General features: G+C 41.2%; 4 protein-coding genes across 5 annotated transcripts; all 4 read right to left on the reverse strand.

Moving 5' to 3' along the window:
* Position 1: 1 nt before the first annotated feature.
* Positions 2 to 15,022, reverse strand: LOC119502524 (arf-GAP with dual PH domain-containing protein 1-like). Of its 2 annotated transcripts, XM_037793578.1 has the most exons (11): positions 14,633 to 15,022; positions 12,083 to 12,213; positions 11,125 to 11,216; positions 10,116 to 10,198; positions 3,505 to 3,617; positions 3,120 to 3,266; positions 2,665 to 2,748; positions 1,852 to 1,914; positions 1,597 to 1,668; positions 1,088 to 1,316; positions 2 to 1,000 (listed from the first exon to the last, which is right to left on the reverse strand). In XM_037793578.1, the coding sequence occupies exons 1-11, from the start codon at positions 14,721 to 14,723 to the stop codon at positions 972 to 974; spliced, it is 1,134 nt and encodes a 377-aa protein (XP_037649506.1). In that variant the 5' UTR covers positions 14,724 to 15,022; the 3' UTR covers positions 2 to 971. The 2 variants fall into 2 exon arrangements, with proteins under 2 accessions (XP_037649506.1, XP_037649507.1); XM_037793579.1 differs by lacking the exon at positions 12,083 to 12,213.
* A 1,435-nt stretch (positions 15,023 to 16,457) lies between these two features.
* LOC119502530 (RNA-binding protein with serine-rich domain 1-like) lies at positions 16,458 to 20,978 on the reverse strand. The gene is made up of 7 exons (XM_037793586.1): positions 20,844 to 20,978; positions 19,181 to 19,324; positions 18,898 to 19,083; positions 18,683 to 18,788; positions 18,158 to 18,311; positions 17,919 to 18,060; positions 16,458 to 16,911 (listed from the first exon to the last, which is right to left on the reverse strand). Coding segments are annotated over exons 1-7 (840 nt in total). The 5' UTR covers positions 20,846 to 20,978; the 3' UTR covers positions 16,458 to 16,805.
* Positions 20,979 to 21,836: 858 nt separating this feature from the next.
* On the reverse strand, positions 21,837 to 22,597 carry LOC119501343 (RAD52 motif-containing protein 1-like). The gene is made up of 2 exons (XM_037791655.1): positions 22,469 to 22,597; positions 21,837 to 22,034 (listed from the first exon to the last, which is right to left on the reverse strand). The coding sequence occupies exons 1-2, from the start codon at positions 22,565 to 22,567 to the stop codon at positions 21,837 to 21,839; spliced, it is 297 nt and encodes a 98-aa protein (XP_037647583.1). The 5' UTR covers positions 22,568 to 22,597.
* Positions 22,598 to 22,821: 224 nt separating this feature from the next.
* Positions 22,822 to 23,545, reverse strand: LOC119502535 (aspartate and serine-rich protein-like; the record flags this gene model as incomplete). The annotated part of the gene is made up of 1 exon (XM_037793592.1): positions 22,822 to 23,545. A coding segment is annotated over one exon (564 nt), but the record flags the coding sequence as incomplete, so codon positions are not given.
* Positions 23,546 to 25,406: the final 1,861 nt, after the last annotated feature.

Below are 25,406 nucleotides of genomic sequence, written 5' to 3' on the forward strand. Positions count from 1 at the left end.
GTGGCTTTAACCCTTTTTAATAGTGACGACATTTCAGTTTTACACAGATTCTCCTCTCACACGACTCCACAGTGAGTTCAGAGCAGGAGCTTTTATGTCTTGCTCGATGGCACTTGAGCATCGCTGCCCCTCATAATACTGATCAAAAGCATCGTCACACCTTTCTCTTCAGCACTTACACAAATAATTTAATGTGCACACGGGGGTCATAGTAAGTTTAAAACCTTTCCTCTGTCTCCCTCTGCTGGATAAATAATTATACCTCATGAAAGGAAATGCTAAATTGGATCCCAATTTGTATTGAGACAAAGGAATGCAAGCCAATTCTTCAATGTGATAATAAACATTATACAAAGCAGTTTACATTCAGCTGCAAAAAAAAGCAAAAAATAACTTATTATACCAGCAGTGCGTGGCAGTAATGCATAATTGGACAGTTAAAAAAATAAATACATTTAGAATTAAATATCATTGTACTCGTACATGGAAATAAATGTGAGTATCTGCAGACTGTTTGTATTATTCCTGCTTACTGACATATTACAGTGTCAGATAATGGTTTAGTATAACTGGCCAGAAGGGCTCAGTTTGTACACTTGGTTGAAATGCAATGTTAATTCAGTTGTATTAAATATCTAAATATTCATTCTTATGTTACTGAGAACAGAGAAAACATCTTTTGACATCCGAGCAGCAACAATTCTGATTCCTACAAACATAACTTCTGCACATTCAGGTCAGGAGAACTGACCTCTTTCAAGTATGTAAGTCAGATGAGTGAGTTAGGCTAACATTCATGAGCTCAGGAGTGATTCGGTCTCCCTAAGAAATGGTTCTGGCACATATATGTGTGTGAGGTTGAGCAGGATGGCAGGTAGAGTAAAGGAATCACTGTGGGAATGGTAACTGTCTCACCTTTAGGTCGTTTATCTCCACTAACTGCACCAACAGGTCTTCAAACACTAATACCATCATGGTTTGTGCTTAAAATAGGCCTCCACTGCAGAGAGAAAGCAACAAATATATATCAGAAATTGAGAATAAAAGGGCTAAATAATGAATTGACTTTGTTGGGTGTTCAGTTTACCTGCGTACTCCTGAGGCAGCATCGGCCTGTTGATGACCGTCTGAAGTGCAGCGATCCAGTCTTTCTGATCCTCCTCAGTCTCACACGTGAATAGAAACTTCCTGTCCGGGGTCACGATGGTAATTCCAAACTGCCAATGGTAGCCAGGAATGTTCGGTGGGAGGCCGGAAAGCGCAGTGTAGCTGTTCTCCCTGCTACCAATGAACACTTCGCCTCGTGCATAGGCATCCTGGGAGCAGAGGGAGAAACGCAGAGTTCAATAGTCTTGAATGAAACTCGTTATTGTAAGGAGCTAAAGCCAAAATCTGCACTTTTAACAAATTGCATGCAAACACTCTAGATGTATAGCCATCTGTCTAAAATGAAGAATATCCTATGTTGAGTTTTTGAGTGCACCGTCCTTCTAAAATAGACAGCGACTGATGCACAGTAGAGAAAAAGGCATAGCATCATCTGCTGGTCACAGTGTGAAGCTACAGCGGTTTCCTCATGATGTGCAGTTTTAATACCAGTGGATCTTTGAAGTACATGAGTCTCCTGTCATCCATCGTGAACCATCTCTTCTTGAAGCCCTCTGTGTGCTGTGGGACAGAAACAGGAGTTCAATTCATAGAGCTACAAATGCCAAATAAATAACTTGTAAAATAACTGCAAGACACCGTTATAGGTTTTGAATATTCCCAAACTTTTAAATCATGTTGAGGAAAAGTATTCTATCAACAAAAATGTTCAGCAGGAAAATGACAAACAGAAAAATGCCTTACCTTTGGACCGGTCTTCTCCATGTAACCCTCCTTTATGTAGTTCCTGGTTAGCTTGGGCAACAACTAAACAAACAAAGAGTAAATACTTAGTCACTGATAAACTGTGTGTTTATTCAACTTCCAATTCTTTTTTTCTGTTTGTTTGTTTTTTTCTTTCCTCTAACGTTTAGGTCTTAATGGTGTTTCAAAGCCTCTACATTGCTGGGAATACAATTCTGGAGTTCATCTATTACTTAAAAGTAGGGCTGTCAAAGTTAACCCGATAACGCGTTAACGTAAATTCTATTTTAACGCCATTAATTTCTTTACGCTAAATTTAGGCAAGGATAAACTGTCATGGCCATTTTCGAAGGGGTCCCTTGACCTCTGACCTCAAGATATGTGAATGAAAATGGGTTCTATGGGTACCCACGAGTCTCCCCTTTACAGACATGCACACTTTATGATAATCACATGCAGTTTGGAGCAAGTCATAGTCAAGTCAGCACACTGACACACTGCTTGTTGGCTCTGTTCCTCGGCCAGTTCTCAACACTGGCCTCTGTGCCCATACCCAGCTGACAGCTGTTGTTGACTATTGTTGACTGTTGTAACTATGGACAATCATGCGATTAATCGTGATTAAATATTTTAATCCATTGACAGCCCTTCTTAAAAGTTAATACATAAAAGTAATCAAATATACAGAATCTGGAAATACTTGAATCAGCCAATTACCAATCACCAAAAACCATTAGTTGTAGTTTAAATTGTAGAGTAATGTCCCCCTAGAAAATATACAAAAAACTGTGTCGTGTATGTGCGTGTACTCACATCAGGGATGGAAGCTCCAGGAAAAGCCACCTGCAGGTAGTGAAACCTGGCTGCTCTGATGGCGTTGAACCAGTCCACCATTTCCTTCAATACAGGACATCATGAAGTTATTGAAATATTTTCTCCTCACACACACATCATCAGCACCGATAGTACATAACTACCTGCAGCACTACACACGGCACTCATTACTGGACAAAATGGCAAAATGGCTCTTGTAAATAGCATTTTGAAAAGCTCTAAGCCCGAGGGAGATGTGCATAGAAGAAGTAGCATATTCTCACAATATTATTTCCTATGCTGTATGAGTTTTGTGAAGCCTTTAGACATTATTAAGGATTAGTACAGTTCAATTACACACTGACTTGTAATGACAAATCATTTCCACGAGAGGGACACACATGCCTTTTCCTGTATCCTCTGACACACTCCAACAGAGAGGCACTGCACCTCACCTTTCCATCCTCCTGGTAAACAAAGATATTCCTAGTGCTGTTGTCCTTCAAATAGGTTATCTGCAGGCCGTGGGCCATGCCGACTTTTGTTGGCTGGAAGGTGGCATTCAGAGTATTGATCCTCATTATTGCTTTGGGCTCTCTGGCCTGCAGAAAGGAAAGACATTTATCGGATTTAAGGATGCAGAAGTTTACCATATCTACCAGTGGGACATTATAGTTTTACCACTATGATTTTTTGAATGGGAGATATTTCATATTTCTACAGCTAGTAATAAGCAACATTTCTACAGAATGACTTCTTTAACAAAGTCAGTTTTAACACTGAGATCAGCACATTAAATACATGTTAAGAAAAAGATATAAAGTGGGAGAAAACACTCACATCGTGCTTGTTGAAGTACTTCAAAACACCTTCCCGTTCGGTCAGAATAAATTTTCGGCTGAGGTACTGTCCGTTGTCTCTGCCTCGTTTCCATAGAAACCCCTCTCTGTAGCCTGCCAGGAGAGGAGCCACGAGGGTCCCGATACAGCGACACAAAGCAAGGAATACAGAGAAAGAAAACAGAGGGAGGACAGAAACTTTTAACAAAATACTATATACAATACACCCAAAATCTAAGACAAACATTCACACAGAAGAGAAATTCGCAAATAGTCACTACAGGGACCATCAAGCTGTGATAAACCTCATTATCATTTAGATAAACTTAAAGCTGCAGGAGTTTATTTTTTGCTGGGGGCAGCAGAGCAAGCTGTAAACACACTAGCGACATATCATCATTTTATTGAGTTGATATGGATAACCTGTTAACAAGTCACTCATTTACACATCCAGCAGACTAGCGCCTTTGTGTTTCTGGCCAACCAAAGAATGTACGTTCAATAATCACTCACTAATCTAGCTCTGTGTTGGTCTTGAACTACTGAGAAAAATATCTAGCTCTTTAGTTGCTAAATACTCCACTATGTTCATCAGGTAGCTGCTAACTTTGTCTTTGTTGTTTGGCGAGGTTGCTGACCTGAAAACTAAAATGCCCTGTAGAGCTACGAGGAAGTGCACTTTACAAAAAGCCTTTAGATCAATTTTTATGTAAAAAAAAAATATTGATTAGCGCAGCTTTAATAGTTATAAATGATATTATCATTCCCGGAATCAAGGGAGCAACACTTTTATTAACCCCACAACATTTTCCTGGTAAATTAATTCAAATTAATGCTGATGCTATATATACATGTATAATTGTTTTGTTCATTATAAAACCTTCTCTTGTGCCCATTTATCCTGCACTAAAACAGCCCTTTTTTATTGCTTTATACAAAAGTGGTCATTCAAGAGTTTGAGAGATCATTAAGCATGTAATATTTCACAGGAAACTGATTCCAGAAACAATGCTGGTGGAGACCACTGAAAGCTCCTACATTTGTGTGTGCACACTTTTGGCTCATGTGGTCACCGCTCTAAGCAGCTCAGCAGTTGTGGGAGGAGGAAGCACCTCTGCTTTTACCAGATATAAATAATTCAGCTTCAACTGATGGCTTCCTCTACAAACCTGAATATCACTGAAATAAACTCGGTCACCTCTCTTGCGTGCGCACACACACACACACACACACACAAAAAAAAACACATGCACATGCACACACACACACACACACACACACACACACACACAAGGACTTTTTGATTAACAACAACTTAAGCACTCTTGTGTCAGAACTTGTATTTTTCTAACAATCCGTACCAGTGTAGGAATTAGTCTACTCTTATATACAGTCTTTGAATTTACCACAGCTGCAAGTTGCTGGAAAAGCTTGAAAATGCTTGAAAAGTGCTTTAAATTGACTTTTGAAAAGGTGTAAGAACCTTCAATATAGTAATAATAATCCCCTCCGATGCCAACTCACATCCTCATATTAATAGCACTCAGCTGTGTTCTTCAGATTACATGGAAATCTCCAAATAGCAGACTGCATTAGAAACAACTGATAAACCACTTCCCCTGCAAGGAACTGTACAAGAACAGCATACAGACAGTAAAGTGCCTCTTTCAAATGCTGGTACGGTATGAGCTAAAGTGCAATGCAATATAAAGCAAGGAACAGAGAGAAATTTTGAGAGGAAAATGTGCCAGAAAATCGCCACTTTCCTCTGGGAATGGAGCTTAAATTAACAAACACTTTAATGTGTGTCTGCTCGTTCACCATCACCATCCTCTCTCCCTCCATCCATCCCTTTGTCTCTTCACTTTGCTTCTTTGTACAGCAATAAAGTCGTCTTGGTGTGGGCTGCACACAGCAGTAAACTTCTGGTTGAGCAATGGCTTCATCAATTATTCATGAAACTGAAAGTTTTGCTTCACCACTGAGAGGAGGAGGGTCAGACTGTCCACAACAACCTAAGGCTGCAGAGGAGAACAAGAGAATTCATTCACTGTTACAACGGGGTGTCAAATATTTGCAAACACTTGGGAGAGCAAAGCAAGTTTTGGACCGCAGCGTCTGTCTATCTCCAGGTCCTCTACAGATCGCTGCTACTTTCTATTGGCCTAAAGTACAGGGGCAATGTTACATAGAATACTTGTACACAAAAGAGGCTATTCTTCCTCTGTGGTAGAGACACACAGCCACATGCTCCTAAACCTCTGCACAGCACAACACAAGAGGCCATTGACAGAGAGGGAGAGAGACAGAGAAACACAGAGTGGAAGAGTTAGACAGTCATGAGACTCGAATAATAGTGCTTTATCTTGTCTACCTTAAAGTGAAAAATATCAGGCTTTGTGTTTTAGCTTTTTAGTTCATGTGAAGGCACTTCTTTAAACTACCCAATGGTTTTTAACTGCAAATGCAAGAGGGTTTTGTCTGAAGGTAAATAACAATTTAGGAAAACTCTCGCAAGATGGTTTAAGGTTAGGCATTGGCCTCGAATGGTTAAGGTTAGGCAATGACCTCGAATGGTTAAGGTTAGCCATTGACCTCGAATGGTTAAGGTTAGGCATTGACCTCGAACAGCTAAGGTTAGGCATTGACCTCGAATAGTTCAGGTTGGGCATTGACCTCGAATGGTTAAGGTTAGGCATTGACCTCGGACAGTTAAGGTTGGGCATTGACCTCGAATGGTTAAGGTTAGGCATTGACCTTGAATAGTTAAGGTTAGGCATTGACCCCGAATAGTTAAGGTTAGGAATTGACCTTGAATAGTTCAGGTTGGGCATTGACCTTGAATAGTTCAGGTTGGGCATTGACTGAGAATGGTTAAGGTTGGGCATTGACCCCGAATAGTTAAGGTTAGGCATTGACCTTGAATAGTTAAAGTTAGGCATTGACCTCGAATAGTTCAGGTTAGGCATTGACCTTGAATAGTTCAGGTTGGGCATTGACTGAGAATGGTTAAGGTTGGGCATTGACCTTGAATATTTAAGGTTAGGCATTGACCTTGAATAGTTAAGGTTAGGCATTGACCCCGAATAGTTAAGGTTAGGCATTGACCTTGAATAGTTCAGGTTGGGCATTGACTGAGAATGGTTAAGGTTGGGCATTGACCCCGAATAGTTAAGGTTAGGCATTGACCTCGAATATTTAAGGTTAGGCATTGACCTTGAATAGTTCAGGTTGGGCATTGACCTTGAATATTTAAGGTTAGGCATTGACCTCGAATAGTTAAGGTTAGGCATTGACCTCGAATAGTTCAGGTCGGGCATTGACCTTGAATATTTAAGGTTAGGCATTGACTTTGAATGGTTAAGGTTGAGCATTGTCTGAGAATGGTTAAGGTAAGGCATTGACTGAGAATTGAGAATTTTTGCACCTTTTCGCAATTTGCGCGTTTATTTTATTGACAAGACCATGCAAGAGGTTGCTCAATTGTAACCCTGTGAGAACGCAGCATGGCTTTAGTTAAAAGGGAACTGTGTCGGGTTGTGAACTTGAAACTGTTGTGTGATCTTGACACTGCGGCTCTAGAAATGACATCACTCTATTTGAAGAGGAAGTTCTGCCTATAACTTCTACAGGGAGGGTGTTGAGTAACTCAGTGATATCTTTAAAATATCCTGCCAAAAACAATGTCCCCTATCAGGTTAACTGACTATGTTGCACAACTTCCTGCTTCCGGCACAGAAGTCAAAGGGAAACAGTCAATAAAACCTGATAAAAAGTGTAGACGAATCGGAAGAAGATATGGACCATACTGTATCTAGATATGTCTGATATACCGACAGCATCCTGTTTCCCCATAGACTGTGCTCATGCTGAGAGGCTGCAGCAGAACTGTGAGTTTCTTAGTTGTATTCTGTATGATTATAAATGATGGGAAATAATATTTTAATAAGCTGAAAAAACAGCGGATTTATCCTTTAATGATGACCCTGTTACATTAAGACGTCCTAGTAAGCCATGTCAGTGATGGGCACTGAACACTTGAATGGGATTAATTTTATTATTAGTTACACTTGTGTTTAACAAGTCAAACCGTTTGCCGTGAGAAAGGTCTATAATAGACACACCTCTGTGGTATTAAGTGCTGCATGTGTCAGCTCATTTTTCATTTCATTCAATGCTGGAAAGACTGTTTGGTAACACTTTACCTTAAAGCCCTGTATTTGGCATTAAATATGTAGTATACAGACATTTAATAAATGGTTTATAACACACTAGTTGTAAGCAAATGTAGCCGTTTATTAATGTATTGGTCAACAACTAACTTCTCCTGTGTGCACCCGTAAATGCGAGAAATATCCTTTGCATATCTCGAGAACCACTCATCCCAATGACTTCACAATTGGCGGATATATTACTGGGGACCCATTGCAGTGCAGTGTCGAATGTGGTGCAATTTGACCAGATGGTGGTGCTATAACAATGAACTTTACGTTTTGGCCGGCAACTTAACTCTCAGAAACAAAGTTCTGTAGATCCAGACGAATCCTGATAAGCCACGCCCATTTGCTTTGAGATGTCCAAATCTGATTTTTTACTTCGACTCCTACATATTTTGAAAAATCGTGAAACATCTCTGGACCAAGCCGGAAACTTTTTGGGATTGTTGATGTTCCATACAGTTTTGTCATTTGTTAGCTCAAACGCTGTGGGCATGGTTTATACTACAACAAATGTCATATCTCCTGAACACTTTGTGCTATTGCGACAACATTTGGTGGACATGTGTAGAAATAATGTCTGAGTGACCATGCCAAATTTGGCACCATTTGGCCAATAGGTGGCGCTGTTGCAGCATCATCTTACTATAAAGGAAGTATTCTCTGTCTGTGTTTAGTAGTCCATGGTATACGCCTGTTTTAAACACTGGAGGTGGCTTTTAACAGGGGGAACGAAAGGTAAAAGAGTAATTGTTTCTTTCAGCCGAGTAATATTTTACCTATTTAACTCGCTTTACATGGATTGTAGTCAAAGGTCAATCTCTTGCCGTCACCATGGATATAGTTCCAATCACTTCCAGAATCTTAGAGATCATAATGGCCCAATCTTGGCATCTGCACGCCCGTAACCAGTTTCTTTGCCGGGGGGATCCATTATTGATTAGCTGAGTCTGATTAGCAGTCAGGTTGGTGCCACTTTCTCTCTTTTAATGAGGCTGCACCGGGCAATTAGCCAAGAGACATTTGTCATTTGTGACACACAGGCACATGATTCAGCACAAAAGATAGATAAGGGTTATGTAATACACATTAAGTGAGGAACTGACCTTAGGGCAATGACAAAATGATTTGACACAGTCAACCGTATGAAAAGGGTGTGACATATTGTAGCAAGGCAGAAACAGAGGTGGTGGTGTGGATAAGAAAAAAAACATGAAGGTAGAGCAGGAGGAAAAACAGGAGGATACATGAGAAGCTGAAGTTGGACAGCAAAGGGCAGTTTTCTTCCCTCGATGACCAGCCCTCATTGTGTCTGCAACATAAGATATGCTGACGCACCATCTATCTGTCTAACAAGCACTCAATCTGACTGGCTGGTTAATTGGGCTGGGCCATGTAAATGAGCAGCAATGGTACCTACTGGGCCTTGAGTTATTCATTATTACACCCCTTGACTGTGTAGTGCCATTAGCAGGCCAAATAGCACCTTCACACACACTGAACCCCAACAGATATTCTCACAAGATCACACAAGGGTTTGTGCTGCTTTATGTTATATCCCAGAATATTGTCCCATCCAATTTGAAGGTAGTTGATTAAGATACATCTAGATTGCAAATGAGCAAGATACATTAAAATAATAGTTTTGGAAATACACTGTATTGGCTTAGATGAGCAGATTGATATCAGTCTTCTTTCTGTGTGTTAAAGGCAGCAGCTTAAAGGTAGGGTAGGTAGTGTTGTTCAAATAAAAAAATGTTGTTATTATATTTGTTGGAATTCTCATTACATGCCGACAGCAATCAATAAATCAAATGCTCTGACAAATAAAAATAAAAAAGTCTGAAGTAACTGTGGCTGTTGCAGGACTGTAATAAGCCCGTCCAATCATTTCACTCGGCCCGAATAAAGTGATTGGATGGCCTGCGTGCCTGCGTGCCTGCGTGCCTGCGTGCCAGCATGCGCGCTCTGCCCGTGCACTCATTGCTCGTAGTGTTCCACAAGCTGTCCAAATATGTCTACCAACACCTTTTAAAGCTTACTTATTAACTTTATGTTTGAACTATACATAAACAGAAATGTAAAAACAACAATTTCAGGTTTTCAGAGTAGTTACACGCTGCAACTATTTTTCTTAATTCCTAAAATATTGATCTATTCCTTTTAGTGGAGACAGCAAAGTGGGGTGTGAGGTGAGGCCTCTGTTCCCTTGGATTTCATCATGTTTCACCCAAGAATGTTGGTAATGATAAATGGATGATGGAGTTTCCCTGCTCTTCATTCAATGCTGAATAGGTGATGCTGTGAGACACAGACAATTACTTGTTTTCCTGATTAAGCAAGAAGTATAATGTGTTTGGGTGCATAAATGCACAGAGATGCATTTCATTCTTACCTGCCGAGTAGGGCTCCTGCTTCTCCACAAACAGGAACTCCTTCCTCTCGTACTTGGCTCGGATCCACTGTTCCCGCAGGAGCCTGCAGACCAGTTGGTGTTAGATACTGGGTTTGATATTTACTTCACGCTTAAGGTAATGTTGGAAACATCTCATTAACTTACATGGGTATAAAGGCTCCGAGCCACATTTCATGCAAACTCAAAACAGAAGCAGTCAACTATTACATGGCACATCTTCTCATACTCCTCTCCTTTGTCCTCCAGCCATCTTCTTTTATCTCCCACATCTATCTTTATTAAATTAATTTATCCGGACTCTTTCTGTTCCCTCAACAATTATCCTTAACATTCACAAAGCCTCATGCATAAACAAACGCCTCGTTCTTAATCAGCTATGTCGTCTAAAACAAATCAGCATTACAGTATTTAACATATTAGCTTTCTTCCCCGAATGCTCGAAGCTCTTTGCGGATAATGGATTTGGCCTTTTAAATGTAGTCAGTTGAGGCAATAAATTCCTCAGTGCATGCTGAACAGTGTGTAGCATTTAGGGGGATCTATTGGCAGAAATGGAGTATAATCTTAATAAGTATGTTTTCTTTAGTGTATAATCATCTGAAATAAGAACCGTTGTGTTTCCGTTACCTTAGAATGAGCCGTTTATATCTACATACTGAGCGGGTCCTCTTCACGGAGCTGGTCGCCATGTTCCTACAGTAGCCCAGAACGGACAAACTAAACACCGGGCCTAGGGCCATTCGCGTTTTTGCGTCGGCCACCGTAGTTCTCCTACACGCTTGGCACACAGGAGAAATTTTTGTTGGTTGCAATCTGCAACCTCACTGCTAGATGCCACCAAATCCTACACACTGCACCTTTAAGGCAAGTTTCTACAGTCTCCATCTGTGCTGCAGATATGTACTAATCACTCTCACATTTAGAGGTGAACATCGGTAGGTGACCTGAATCCGACGTTAAGGACAGCGGAGGAAGACACATCACTTACGTGCAGTCTTTGTGTGTAGGACAGTAGTAGAAGGCAGGAACTATCTGTTCATATTTGGCCTTGGCAGCATTGTTACCCACAGAGTCCATGAACTGCAGAGGGGAGGAAGAGAAACATCTGATGTTTGTAAGTGATATCTGTGTGTATTAGTGTGTGTGCACAGAGGCTTAATGGCCGTGAGCGCATGTGTGTGTATTTGGCTGAAGAGGGCTGGTCGCACACACACAGACACACACAGACACACACAGACAGATATAATGAGGTGCTTGCAGCTCAGTGTTTGTGTGGCTGACTCCTTGCCCAGAGGGAGATGGTGCTGCTGCCATGGCTGCTTCTTTCTTTTGTGTCTCTGTATTTACCACTGCTCAGCATGCATTAGCACACAGCTAGGAAACTACAGGTCACACATGCATACACATACGAATCAAGGGAGAAAGACAGAGACAGGGGGGCACAGAGAGAAAGAGCGAATGACAAAACACGCCACAAACCAAAGCACACAGAGTGGAAAGTAGCATGATACAGTTCATCTGACTGGACTAGATGTATGATAACAATATATTATTCTTTTCACCTCATTCTTGAGTAATCAACCTATTTTTAAAGTGAGTTTTAAAGTCTGAGAGTCCCAGGATTCAGCGCGCACACACACACACCCTCACACACATACACAAAGATATTGGTTGTATCTGCCAGCTGCTGGCTCATGCCTTTTCAGGCCATGCTGAATTGAGTCTGATGACTTGTCTTATTCTTCCAAGCAGAGATGCAGGGGCAGAGCAGCAGACAGAGAGTGATGCTCACAGGGGAGCGTGGTGGGCAGGGTGAGGGCGAGGCTGTAGAGGCTGCAGACGTTACCTCAAGCCAAGTTTCAGACATATAATCGATGGCTAGTTTTCTCTCACAAAACACAGGGCGTTTAGGATTTGTGTGAATAAAATCCCATCAGAGTTCTTACCTCCACCTCAGAGGAGCTCCAGGGATCCAGCAGGATGGATTTCACCTTGCTGATCTGAGCAATGTTTCTATGAAGGCCGGAGCAGCTGAGACACACAAACACTCCCAGGGTGTACGATGCCCACTCCGGATCTGCAACGCACATGTAGATTGCACTCAAAAACCACTTAAAGCTCAAAATAGCGGAACACACTGAAACGTTTCTGAACTTCCTTCTAGCAGACACTGATGGCTCAGCTATATTTGAAGCAGGTCGCTGCAGATAACTAGAATAGTGGTTGACACATTATTGCAGTCAGAAAGAAATATTTTCACATGTATAGAAGTGTTTTTTACATGAATCCTGTAGTTGATAAAGATTTCTAAAAATCATGTGTAGTTTATTGGTGCCAGCCATAAATGTTGGCTATGCATGCATTTAAACTAAAGCTAAAACTACTGAATATTTGTATGAATATTGGAGATATCTTATGTGCAACGTGTCATTCACACTTACACTACGTTCACGCGTTACATTCACACTTTTCTGCATACAACGTATGAGTCACGACAACCTCCGACACCTCTGTACCTCCAAAAAAAAACATGTACTGAATTAACCTCTGAAATAAATCAAAAATAAACTGAAAAAAATGACTTTCTTTTAGGTGACATGATGTCACCCAGTTATGTTTCAGCGCACATGACATTTTGCTGTGTCCTCAAGAAGTAGTGAAATAGTGAAGGTCACAACATCACACCCTTCAAACATTGCTTGGAAGGGAAACAAGTGGAAAGAGTGTGCAGCGTGGCAATAATCAATATCACAATAAATACACAGAATTGTTTTTTTTCTTCATTAAAGCCAAGTTGTAAATAACATGGTATATTATTTTGTTATGACAAGATACAGTGTGCTAAATTCAGGTCTGAACGAAGACACAGAACAGACGAGAGTTTCAGCAAATGTGTGAATAGCTACACTACACACACATAACCTCCTACATTAGTCATATCAATGCAAAGTGAGATTACAGCAGCCGTGGTGGTTATTTTGTAACTGTGCCAGAGAATTGGAGCAGTGTCAAGTAATATAATAATAATAATATAATATATTGGATTTATATAGCGCTTTATATTAATCTCAAAGATACTAAGTAGTTAGTATCAGCGTGCCGCAGCCCTTCAACCACTGCTAATGAAGACTAAGTGAACACACGCTGCAAAAAATAGCATGGCAACAAAAAAACTATTACTTCCTTGTGCATAATCACAAAGCTGCACACATGCATCTGTGCACAAGAGACAAGGGGCTGATGTGTAGTTGGCTACTCCCATCTCCTCTGCATTATGTGGGCCTGTTGTAGTTCAGACAATGAACCAGTCTAACAGAGAAGTCACTCTCCAAGACAACGGGATGCACACACAGTCACACAGCCAATCAGCAGATAGAGGATCCAAATATATTTGGCATGGAAGAGAATTTGAAGGGTCCACACGTAGCAATGCACGAAGCACCTTAAGATTAATAATTATCATTTTAGTCTTTTTTCAAGAAAAAGAAGTGTTGCTCAGGCTATATCTGTTTGGCAACGCCTGGAGACATCTCCTGGATCCATCTCTTCATGCATATGTTCACATTATATGTATATTGTTTTGTCATATGGATTGTCTATGTTGTATTTTCATTATGTTGTTACTCTGTACACACGACATCTATTGCACATCTGTCCGTCCTGGAAGAGGCATCCCTCCTCTGTTGCTCTTCCTGAGGTTTCTTCCATTTTTTCCCTGTTAAAAGGTTTTTTGGGGGTTTTTCTTTATCCGATGAGAGGGTCGTACTGTAAAGGACAGAGGGTGTCGTATCCTGTACAGATTGTAAAGCCCCCTGAGGTAAATTTGTGATTTGAGATATTGGATTATAAAAATAAAATTGACTTAACTTAAAAGAATTGCCAAACATTCTCTGGCTGCAGCTTCCCAAATGAGAAGATTTGCTGCTTATTATTGTCATAATTCATTGTAGGGTTATAGATGACTATATGAACCTTAATTCACAAACCACACCTGTTTCTCTATGTTTTTTTTCTTCCCTTTCTTGTGTATGCTCACGCACTGAAGTGCAGAGTTGATAAGTGCAAACCAACTAGGTGTGACCATCAGAGTGTGTGACCAAGCAAAAGTGCACATGCAAAAGGAAATCAACCACTAGATGAATACATATTTATAAGTTTAAAATAAAAATCACTTACATACACTATTACAATAGGCTACATTATTTAGTTGCTGTGTGTGAGGATCTTATGTCAACTGTTATATATTTCATAACCATGCCCCAGATCACATCGTGACTGTCTGAGAAGAGAAACTAAACGACCTTGCCAGAAAGAAACTGGAGACTCAGTGTGAAATTGTGATATACAGTTAATTATTTGTAGCTCATAATATCCCACGTGAATAAGAAAGAAGTAAGATGGTCATACAGGGAACATATAACCAGATTTAAGTAAGAAAAGGTCATTTTGTCCAGCATCTGTCACAGAGTGAGACAGTGTCTCCCCTCCAGCCTTACCTGCAGCTCCACAGTCGGCACAGTTTCCATTCCCAGGTTTGTCCAGAAGCTCTATCAGACGCTGCCTGATGTCTTCTTGATCTGAAGCCATAATGCAAATGATTCTGATGCACAGATGCCTGCTCCTCGGCTGAAAACCTCAAACTATCATGCATCGAAAGTAAAGATTGCAGCCAGGACGCGCAGGACTGGATCTGTGAAAACTTAACGCGCAACTACTAGAAATAGAAAGCTGTCATTTTAAGGTGGAAGGTGGCTGGATAGCAGAGCACGGTCAGTCTAGTGGAGACGCTGTAAAACCCATTTAGATACAACAATAAATGCATTTAAGTCTCATCTCTGTCTTCCTCTGGAGTGAGACCTCCAGCGGTCGTTGTGATGGTGTGAGACGCGCTCACACACACCCAGACCAGACAGTCACATTCACCTCCTCCTTCACCATAAATATGGAAATATTTATTTAGTATTTTACCTGAATAATATACTAAAATATTTGATTTTTCCCAAATATTTTAACGACCTGAACAGACGCAGTTGGTGATATGAATTTGGTTGTTACACTAAAAATATATTTCATAGAGGCTATAAAACCAGAAGAACCACTTAATCTCATGCAATTATTCACCTGTAATGAATATGTTAAAGACCTGTAGTGTCCTGATATCTGCCCTACACCTCAAGGCAATATGAATACCAAAACATGTATTTATTATAGATTAAAACTAGAGGCTTTTAAATGCAATGTTTTACAAAAGGTAATATATGGTGGTATGTTGGCATTTTTTTCATGTTAATATGTTACAAAGTATGAAAAAAAAAAATGTTTTATCACTTTTATCTTTCTTGGAGATATATGAAAATAAAATTTAACTTAGTTAAACTCCAAGGAACTCAAGATTTTAAAAATGTATCTCATCTTAAAATGTTTAAACTAGACTGCAAAATTCACTATAATAGCTACAGGCCTACTCTGTTACTACTTTCAAAGATTTTATACAGATTTTTGAAATTCTTTTTAGTTTTTAAGTTATTCTCATTTCCATATTCTCCATTCATTCGCTCTGTGTTATTTGCTACAACGTATAAGATAAGAGGTATAATAAATAAATTAATAAAAATTGAAAAAGATCTTAACACCATTCCATTGTGTGTATGAATAAATACATAAATACATAGATTTAAAAATGAATAAATACTTAAATAAATAAAAAAAATACATAAAGATAAAATAATAAATAATAAATTAATACAGAAGCAAATTAAAACAAATGTCAATTTATGTCGAATTCTATTAATTAATTGATAGCTACTTTTATTTTTTATATTATTTTTGTTATATTTAAGGACATATTTATTTCTTTGTCGAGTTAATTATTTGTTTATTTATTCATTTGTTAATTTATTGATTTATTGATTGATTTATTTAATTATTGATTTTTATTTAGGCAGGTTCCATCCTCCATAGAGACAAGATGGGGAAGAGAAGGTTATTTAGGTTACTATTTACTATTTACAAGGATATAAAAGAATATGATAACAGTGGACGAATAAATCCAGTAGGAGGCAGTAATGCAATTTAATTGGCACAGAGGTGTGGTTTCACGTCATTTACCTGTGTGCGTTTGGGCGGCGGGATTCAGTCAAAATGGGTGAGTTTAGAGTTTAGGGTCGGACATTTTCTGTTGAACACAGACTTACTAACATTAACACGTTCTTGAAAGATTACGTAAAAGTATGTTAAGCAAACAAAGCTGGCAGGCACTGCGCCAAGAAGCGAACAGCGAAGGCCTTTCAGAATCTGACAGTTACACACTGAACTCCCATATTGTACATGTTTCAGCATTTTTATTTTTCAAAATGTCTAAAAATTTAGTACATGATAAAAAGAAGTCACACTTTAAAAGAAATATTTGTGGATCTCAGTGGAGCAAAACCTCAGCTTCAAACACAAAGGGAGAAAACTTGAAAATACGAAAAGAAATCACATTTGCACAAAAAAAATAATTAAAAAAACATTTCTGCTTTCTACATGCAGGTCGATGTTTCTGTTGGCTACAATGCAGATGATATTATTTCTGGTGAGTCCATGAGGTCTGAGAAAGCAGGAACTCCAGCTGATCTGGTGACAGAGAATCTAAGAGATCACTTTGTTATCAGGAGGTAGGAAACTCGTCTATCTGGAGGAATTAGAGCTGGAACGAGAGCGGTGACGCCTGCGACCAGGAGATCTGGAGCGAGAGCGGCGACGTACTGGGGACCGCCTCCTCGGGGAGCGGGACCTGCAAAGACAAAAGGGAACTAAATTTACCGCCCATCAGTTGTATGCCTCTGCAAACCAGTCAAGTTGCAGTTTGCATCCATGTTGGTCCTCTTCAGGAAGGGACAGAGCAGACTGTTATTCCTGAGGAGACTCGGATCCTTCAGTGTGTGCAACAGGCTCCTGCAGATCTTCTATCAGTCTGTAGTAGCCAATGCTGAGCTCTTCGCGGTGGTGGCATCAAGGCTTAGAGGTCAGCAGTCTCAACAAGCGGTTAAGGAAGGCTATTTTTTGTTTCTCTCAATGAACTTACACATTAATAGTCAAATTTCTTGTATATGTTCACATGATTGGCCAATAAAGCCGATTCTGATAAACACAAAGTTGTAGCCATGATAGTAGGCAATGATTCAAATATGGATGTTGCTGCAAAGAAGCTACAAATTCTAAAACGTGGATGCTTCACATACATCTGCACCCCAGCAGCACAGAAGATCTATACAACCACCATAGTTTCAAGGTGGGCACCCAAGATTAGCGTCACCAATTCAGTATCTATTGCGACCAAATATGAAATATGGCCACAATATCCCCTTCTGTCCCGGAGTTATGACGTTGAATAATGGCCTGAAAAGTGTTTTTGCAGAACATGAAGTTGAACTTTCGTATATAAAATGTCATCAATTCATCCCATTAGATATTTGTGTGAAATATCTGTGAGGTCACAGTGACCTTGACCTTTGAAAATCAAAATCAGCTCATCCTTGAGTCCAAGTGTACATTAGTGCCAAATTTGAAGAAATTCCCTCGAGATATTCCTGAGATATCACATTCACAATGATGGGACGAACGGACGGACAACCCGATAACATAATCGTTGGGGGCACCGAGACATAAAAAAATTCTTCTAAAAAAGGAAGAATGAGCAGACTTAACGGTCTGAACCAGAGAACATGAACTTATGGTCACATACAATAGTGTGAAAATCAAATGTAGATAGACATAGCTAAAAAAAATCATTCAATGTACCTTCTCCTCATGCGTGGTGGACTGCGACGCCACATAGGTGGTGGTGGGGGCATTCTGCGAGGGGGAGAAGGTCTACGAGGTGGAGGACGGACTCGTTGAGTCAGGACGGCAGATGCAGAGATCTCCTGTCCATCAATCTGACCTGTCAAAAACAAAGTCATCACAGAAAGTCATCCAACACGTATGCCTAGAGTAATCGTGCAAGAGGCAGAGGCACTGAAGGAAACATGCTGGCCTACCTCCGTCCATGTGTTTGAGGGCCTTCTGGGCCTCATCAGGAGTCTCAAACTCCACATAAGCGTAGCCCCTGGACAGATGTGGGTTGATCCTGTCCATCGGCAGGTCGACCATTTTGATTTTTCCATAAGTGGAAAAGATCTCCTGGATGTGGTCCTGTGCAAAAAAAAAAAAAGACATACAGTATGCTTGTCAGAACCATGGTAACAGAAAACTCTGATTATCTTTGGAGGAATGTTGTTATTGTTGATGTATAAAATAATCTGAATTCATAATACATAAAACAGGCAACAAGACGAAGGAAATGAAAAGTTTGTTTACTGGACAATAATCGTGAAGAATTTAAATAATGGCATCATCTCAAAAATTAATTTTTTTATTTTTCTACAATTCCATTTTTGTCCAAAAGATTATGAACGTTGTGTTCTTAACTACCCAACATGTTTCTGAGGTAGTGCCATAATCTCAAATCATGTTGTACTGTACATCATGCGTTCTGCTATAAAAAGCTTAATTTCTCAGCTGACCTTGGTGACATTCCTGGTCAGCCGCCCTAAGTGAACTTTAGTTGGTTTGGGGCTTGCGCTTCGTTTTCTTCGCTCCTTATCATCTCCCCTCTTCTGTGTTTTGGAGCTGCAGAATCACAAACAAAACATTGATTATTTTCATCAGGATTCAAACGAGTAAAAATACAAGACATCACAGCGTATAGAGTATCGCTGGATTAGATGAAGTGACTTACGCTGAGCGGGAGCGCCGGCGGTTGTCATGGCGCCTACGGCTGGGGCTGGGGGAACCTGAGGAGCTGGAAGAGGAGGAGGAACGAGAGCTTGAAGAACCAGAGCGGCTGGAACCAGATGAGCTGGATCCACTTGAGGAACCCGAGCTCGAACCAGAGCTGCTGCTCGAAGTAGAGCTAGATCTGGACCTGGACAAAACAAAGAAAAACATGTTAGGTAAGAAAAAAAGACGGATTTTGTCACTAACACAAACACTAATAATCAGATGCAACTTAAAAAACAAACCTGCTGCTGGTGCCAGTAGAGGCACTGCGGCGTTTCCTCGCTTTCTCCCGTCCTCTCTCCTTGTCTCCTTCCTTGGTACTAGTCTTTTCTTTGCCTCTATCTTTTGTCTTTTCCTCCTCCTTCCTCTTTGTGGGTGACGGTGCCCTAAAGTCAAGAAGCAAGAAATGAGTCTGATGCAAGACCAATCACTGAGCCAGCCTTTCTGATCAACTTATTGATCCTGTTTTTATCATCCACAGTGATGCTGCCCCCCCTGTATTTATAGGACTGGACAATCTCTATGTCGACTAATGAAATATTGTTTCAGAACTAAACTACCTAACCGTTTCCTCAACACATGAGCATGATCCAACAATGTGCTTGTGACAACAAATACTATAAAAGACTATAAAAAATGCACAAAATGTTGGGCGTTTTTTTATGTTACTGTATTGAGAGTTTGTGTATAATCTTCTTATATATTATTACTATTGTTATTATATAGCTGTTATTTTTAGTTCTCATTTTGTGAATGATGTGGGACTGCAACTAACAATTTTTCATTAATTTAGTCTGTAGAGTGTCAGCAACTCCCCAGAGCTCAAGATAATGCCTTAAAATTGCTATTTTTATCTGACCAACAGACCAAAACTCAAGATATTCAAATATTGGCCACACATTTTATGTCAACAAATGAAATATTATTTCAGAACTAAACTAGCTAACAGTTTCCTTAACACATGAGCATGATCCAGCAATGTGCTTGTGACAACAAATACTATAAAAGACTATAAAAAATGCACAAAAAGGTTGGGCGTTTTTTTTATGTTACTGTATTGAGAGTTTGTGTATAATCTTCTTATATTATTACTATTGTTATTATATAGCTGTTATTTTTAGTTCTCATTTTGTGAATGATGTGGGGCTGCAACTAACAATTATTTTTCATTAATTTAGTCTGTTGAGTGTCAGCAACTCCCCAGAGCTCAAGATAATGCCTTAAAATTGCTATTTTTATCTGACCAAACAGACCAAAACTCAAGATATTCAAATTGTTGGCCACACATTTTATGTCAACAAATGAAATATTATTTCAGAACTAAACTAGCTAACAGTTTCCTTAACACATGAACATGATCCAGCAATGTGCTTGTGACAACAAATACTATAATGTTATATATTGGTAGAATTAATTTTAACTTATTTTATTCTAACGTTTTTAATCTATTCTTTTGTTATTATACTGGTAACTTGCACCAACAAAACCAAAGCTAGTGTGTATCTCTTACACCTGGCAATAAACACCATTCTGATTCTTCTGATTCTGATATAAAATAATATAAAAATTGCACAAAATGTTGGGTGTTTTTTTAGTTACTGTATTGGGAATGCGTGTGTAATCTTCTTATATTACTACTACTGTCACTGAAACATCTCAGACTCGTGAACTTTACTGCTAAACACGGTATTTAGGTCAAAACACCCGCCGCCATTGATTCTTTCATTCAACCAACTCCTCAAAACAAGCAGCACGGAGCCGCTTGGGCTGCTGTTTCATCGTTTATCTACTCTATTTATAAGTGTATAAGCGGTTAAAAAGGTGACACGATTCTCCGAACATGTTTAAACACGTATTGGAATCGAAACTAGCTCGACTGCTAACAAATAAAAGGCTTAAACTTACATGTTTGTATCAAAACGAGGTGATGTGTTTCTGCTTCAACCACTCGCTGCCGCCGGAGGAAACGTTGCTTAGTGATGACGTAACTTCTTCTTCTTCTTGTTTGGCGTTTATTGCATTACCGCCACCTACTGGACTGGAGGTGTGGAGCAGGAGATTGGCAGGAAACAAATAAATAATAATAATAATAATAATAATAATAATAATAATAATAAATTAAAAACATTTAAAACCAAAAACAATAAAAAAAATTAAGAATTATTAATAATAATAATAACATATTAATAATAACTTTTTTTCATGCCATTTTTCAACATAATATACCATAACTTTTTTTCATGCCATTTTTCAACATATTATACTATGACTTTTTTTCTTGCCATTTTTCAACATAATATACCATAACTTTTTTTCATGGAATTTTTCAACATACTATACTATGACTTTTTTTCATGGAATTTTTCAACATATTATATTATGACTTTTTTTCATGCCATTTTTCAACATAATATACCATAACTTTTTTTCATGCCATTTTTCAACATATTATACTATGACTTTTTTTCATGGAATTTTTCAACATAATATACTATGACTTTTTTTCATGCCATTTTTCTCCTCGCAATTCATCAACCTCTAGAAGAACTTGGCTTTTTATGTCTGTTTTGACTATACAGACTTTATTTTCATCCTTTCTATTGTCTTCTCCTGCCACATCTCCCAAGTTTCTTAATGGCTCATAAATTGTCTCCAGATTTTGTGGTCCGGTTGTGTTAGTCAACTATGAAAAACAGTTTGCTAGTTTGTAAAAAGTAAATTGCAAAGAAGTACACAAACTTGCGGCCAATTTTCTTCTTTTTTTCTTCAATTTTTATCATGCCATTTTTCAACATAATATACTATGACTTTTTTTCATGCCATTTTTCAACATATTATATTGAAAGCTCCTGATAAACTACAGTAGAAGAAGAACATGTGTTGAAAGCTCCTGATAAACTACAGTAGAAGAAGAACCTTGAGTGGAGAGCTCTGGAGCAGCGGCCGGCCGTCAGTCTGCCGTTGTGCCTTTGAGGCCTGAGCAGCAGAGTAGAACTTCATAAGGGCGTAGAACCCGGGCGGGTTGAGCGGAGCGTTGGGACACACCTTCAGCAGGTAGAGAGGACCGAAGGACGAGAAGACGTGGGACAACCCGTCCTGAAGGACGACACACAGCTGTTACTGTCTCACAGGAAGAGACTCTTAAACGTGCTGAACCAGGTGGACTCACATAGACCTGATCCCCAGATGGACCCACATAGACCTGATACCCCCAGGTGAACTCACACATAGACCTGACCCAAGGTGGACTCACATAAACCTGACCCCCAGGTGGACTCACATAGACCTGACCCCCAGGTGGACTCACACATAGACCTGACCCCCAGGTGGACTCACACATAGACCTGACCCCCAGGTGGACTAACACATAGACCTGATCCCCAGGTGGACTCACACATAGACCTGACCCCAGGTGGACTCACATAAACCTGACCCCCAGGTGGACTCACATAGACCTGACCCCCAGGTGGACCCACACAGACCTGATCCCCAGGTGGACTCACATAGACCTAACCCCCAGGTGGACTCACGTAGATATGGGTCTCTGTGTGAGACGGCTGGATGTCCCATACAAACAGAGTCTTGTTGTTCTCCACAGGAACCTTGAACTCCAGGATGTCCACCTCCATCACACCTGCAGAGGACAGGTGAAGACAGAGGACAGGGGAGGACAGGTGAAGACAAAGATTTAATGAGAATAAAGTCGTAATATTTCAAGAAAAAACTTCACAAGATGCTCCACGTTTCCCTCTAAAATAACACATACAATTACTACTTTATAATATTATGACTTTATTCTCATAAATGTGGCCCTAATGCTGCAACGTGTGGTCCTTTAAGAGGAAACACAGAGAGCAGAGACCTGTTAATGTTCACGTTTTTTTTATTTAATAAAGTATTTAATATAGTGTTTGTGTTAATCTATTTCTATTTTCTATTTTAACATATTTTGTATTAATCTATTTCAACAGAGTTTTGTTGACTTCTAGATGAAGAGTTATTATAATGTGTAAATGAGCTTTTAGCATCAAACTAACTGTAAATTAATGTCCGAGTCCGTGTCCGAGTCCGAGTCCGAGTCCGTGTCCGAGTCCGAGTCCGTGTCCGTGTCCAAGTCCGAGTTCGTGTCCGAGTCCATGTCCGAGTCCGATTCTGTCCGAGTCCGTGTCCGTGTCCGAGTCCGTGTCCGAGTCCGAGTCCGAGTCCGTGTCCGAGTCCGTGTCCGTGTCCGAGTCCGTGTCCGTGTCCGAGTCCGTGTCCGAGTCCGAGTCCGTGTCCGTGTCCGAGTCCGAGTCCGAGTCCGTGTCCGTGTCCGTGTCCGAGTCTGAGTCTGTGTCCGAGTCCGTGTCCGTGTCCGAGTCCGAGTCCGTGTTCGATTCCGTGACTGAGTTCGAGTCTGTGTGACCGAGTCTGTGACCGAGTCCGTGTCCGTGACCGAGTCCGTGTCTGAGTCCGAGTCCGTGTGACCGAGTCCGTGACCGTGTCCGTGTTCGAGTCCGAGACGGAGTCCGTGTCCGTGACCGAATCCGAGTCCGAGTCCGAGTCCGTGTCCGAGTCCGTGACCGTGTCCGAGCCCGAGTCCTAGTCTGAGTCTGAGTCTGTGTCTGTGTCTGAGTCTGTGTCTGAGTCTGAGTCTGAGTCTGAGTCTGTGTCTCAGTCCGAGTCCGAGTCCGTGTGCGTGTCCGTGTCGGAGTTCGAGTCCGAATCTGTGACCGAGTCCGTGTCCGAGTCCGTGACCGAGTCCGTGTCCGAGTTCGAGTCCATGACTGAGTCCGACTCCGTGTGACCGAATCTGTGACCGAGTCCGTGTCCGTGTTCGAGTCCGAGTCCTAGTCTGAGTCCGAGTCCGAGTCCGTGTGACCGAGTCTGAGTCCGAGTCCGTGACCGAGTCCGTGTCCGTGTTCGAGTCCGAGTCCGAGACTTAGTCCGTGTTCGAGTCCGAGTCCGAGACTTAGTCCGTGTCCGTGACCGAATCCGAGTCCGAGTCCGAGTCCGTGTCCGCGTCCGAGTCTGAGTCTGAGTCTGTGTCCGAGTCTGTGTCTGTGTCTGTGTCTGAGACTCTGTCTCTGTCTGAGTCTGTGTCTGTGAGTCCGAGTCCGAATCCGAGTCCGTGTCCGAGTCCGAGTCCGTGTCCGGGTCCGAGTCCGTGTCCGAGTCCGAGTCCGTGTCTTAGTTCGAGTCCGAGTCCGAGTCTGTGTCCGTGTTCGAGTCCGAGTCTGAGATGGAGTCCGTGTCCGTGACCGAATCTGAGTCCGAGTCCGAGTCCGAGTCCGAGTCCGAGTCCGAGTCCATGTCCGAGTCCGTGACCGTGTCCGAGTCCGAGTCCGTGTCCGAGTCCGAGTCTGTGGCTGTGTCTGAGTCTGAGTCTGAGTCTGAGGCTGTGTCCGAGTCCGAGTCCGAGTCCGTGTCCGTGTCCGTGTCCGTGTCTTGGTTGGAGTCCGAGTCCGGGTCCGAGTCTGTGACGAATCCGTGATCGAGTCCGTGACTGAGTCCGTGTCTGAGTCCGTGTGACCGAGTCTGTGACCGAGTCCGTGTCCGTGTTCGAGTCCGAGTCCGAGTCTGAGTCCGAGTCCGTGTGACAGAGTCCGTGACCGAGTCCGTGTTCGTGTTCGGGTCAGAGTCCATGACGGAGTCCGTGTCCGTGACCGAATCCAAGTCCGAGTCCGAGTCCGTCTCTGAGTCCGTGTCCGAGTCCGAGTCCTAGTCTGAGTCTGAGTCTGAGTCTGAGTCTTAGTCTGAGTCTGTGTCTATGTCTGTGTCTGAGTCTGTGTCTGAGTCTTAGTCTGAGTCTGTGTCTGAGTCTGTGTCTGAGTCTGAGTCTGTGTCTGAGTCTGTGTCTGAGTCTGAGTCTGAGTCTGTGTCTGGAGGAGCAACATGGAGGATCTACATGGAGGAGTGACATTCTGGAGGGACATTCTGGAGTTACATGGAGGATCGACATGGAAGAGTAACATGGAGGAGTGACATGGTGGAGCGACATGGAGGATTGACAAGGAGTGACATGGAGGAGCAACACGGAGGGATGACATTGAGAATTGACATGGAGGAGCGACATGGAGGAGCGACATTGAGGAGCAACATTGAGGAGCGACATGGAGGACTGACATGGAGGAGCGACATGGAGGATCAACATGGAGGAGTGACATGGAGGAACGAAATGGAGTGACATGGTGGAGCCTCATCTCCTCTTTCCTTCACTTCCTTCCAATTCCCCTTTCCCCCTCCCCTTTTTCCCCTCTCTATTGATGATGTATCACTTCCTTGTTTTGGACCAATAGGCTTGCACATTGATCGAGAACCACCATCCCTTTTTACTGATTAGTGCAACACAATACAGGTGTGCTGACAGTGACATTGATGAAGACCTATCTTGGTCGCAACGCTTGGTCATTTTAAACAATTATTGCCATGTATAATAAAGGCATTTTAATTTTGTTCAAACTCTACAGTGTGCCTTGGACCATTTTT

This window comes from Sebastes umbrosus, chromosome 14 (genome assembly GCF_015220745.1).
Source record: "Sebastes umbrosus isolate fSebUmb1 chromosome 14, fSebUmb1.pri, whole genome shotgun sequence".
Classification (NCBI taxonomy): domain Eukaryota; kingdom Metazoa; phylum Chordata; class Actinopteri; order Perciformes; family Sebastidae; genus Sebastes; species Sebastes umbrosus.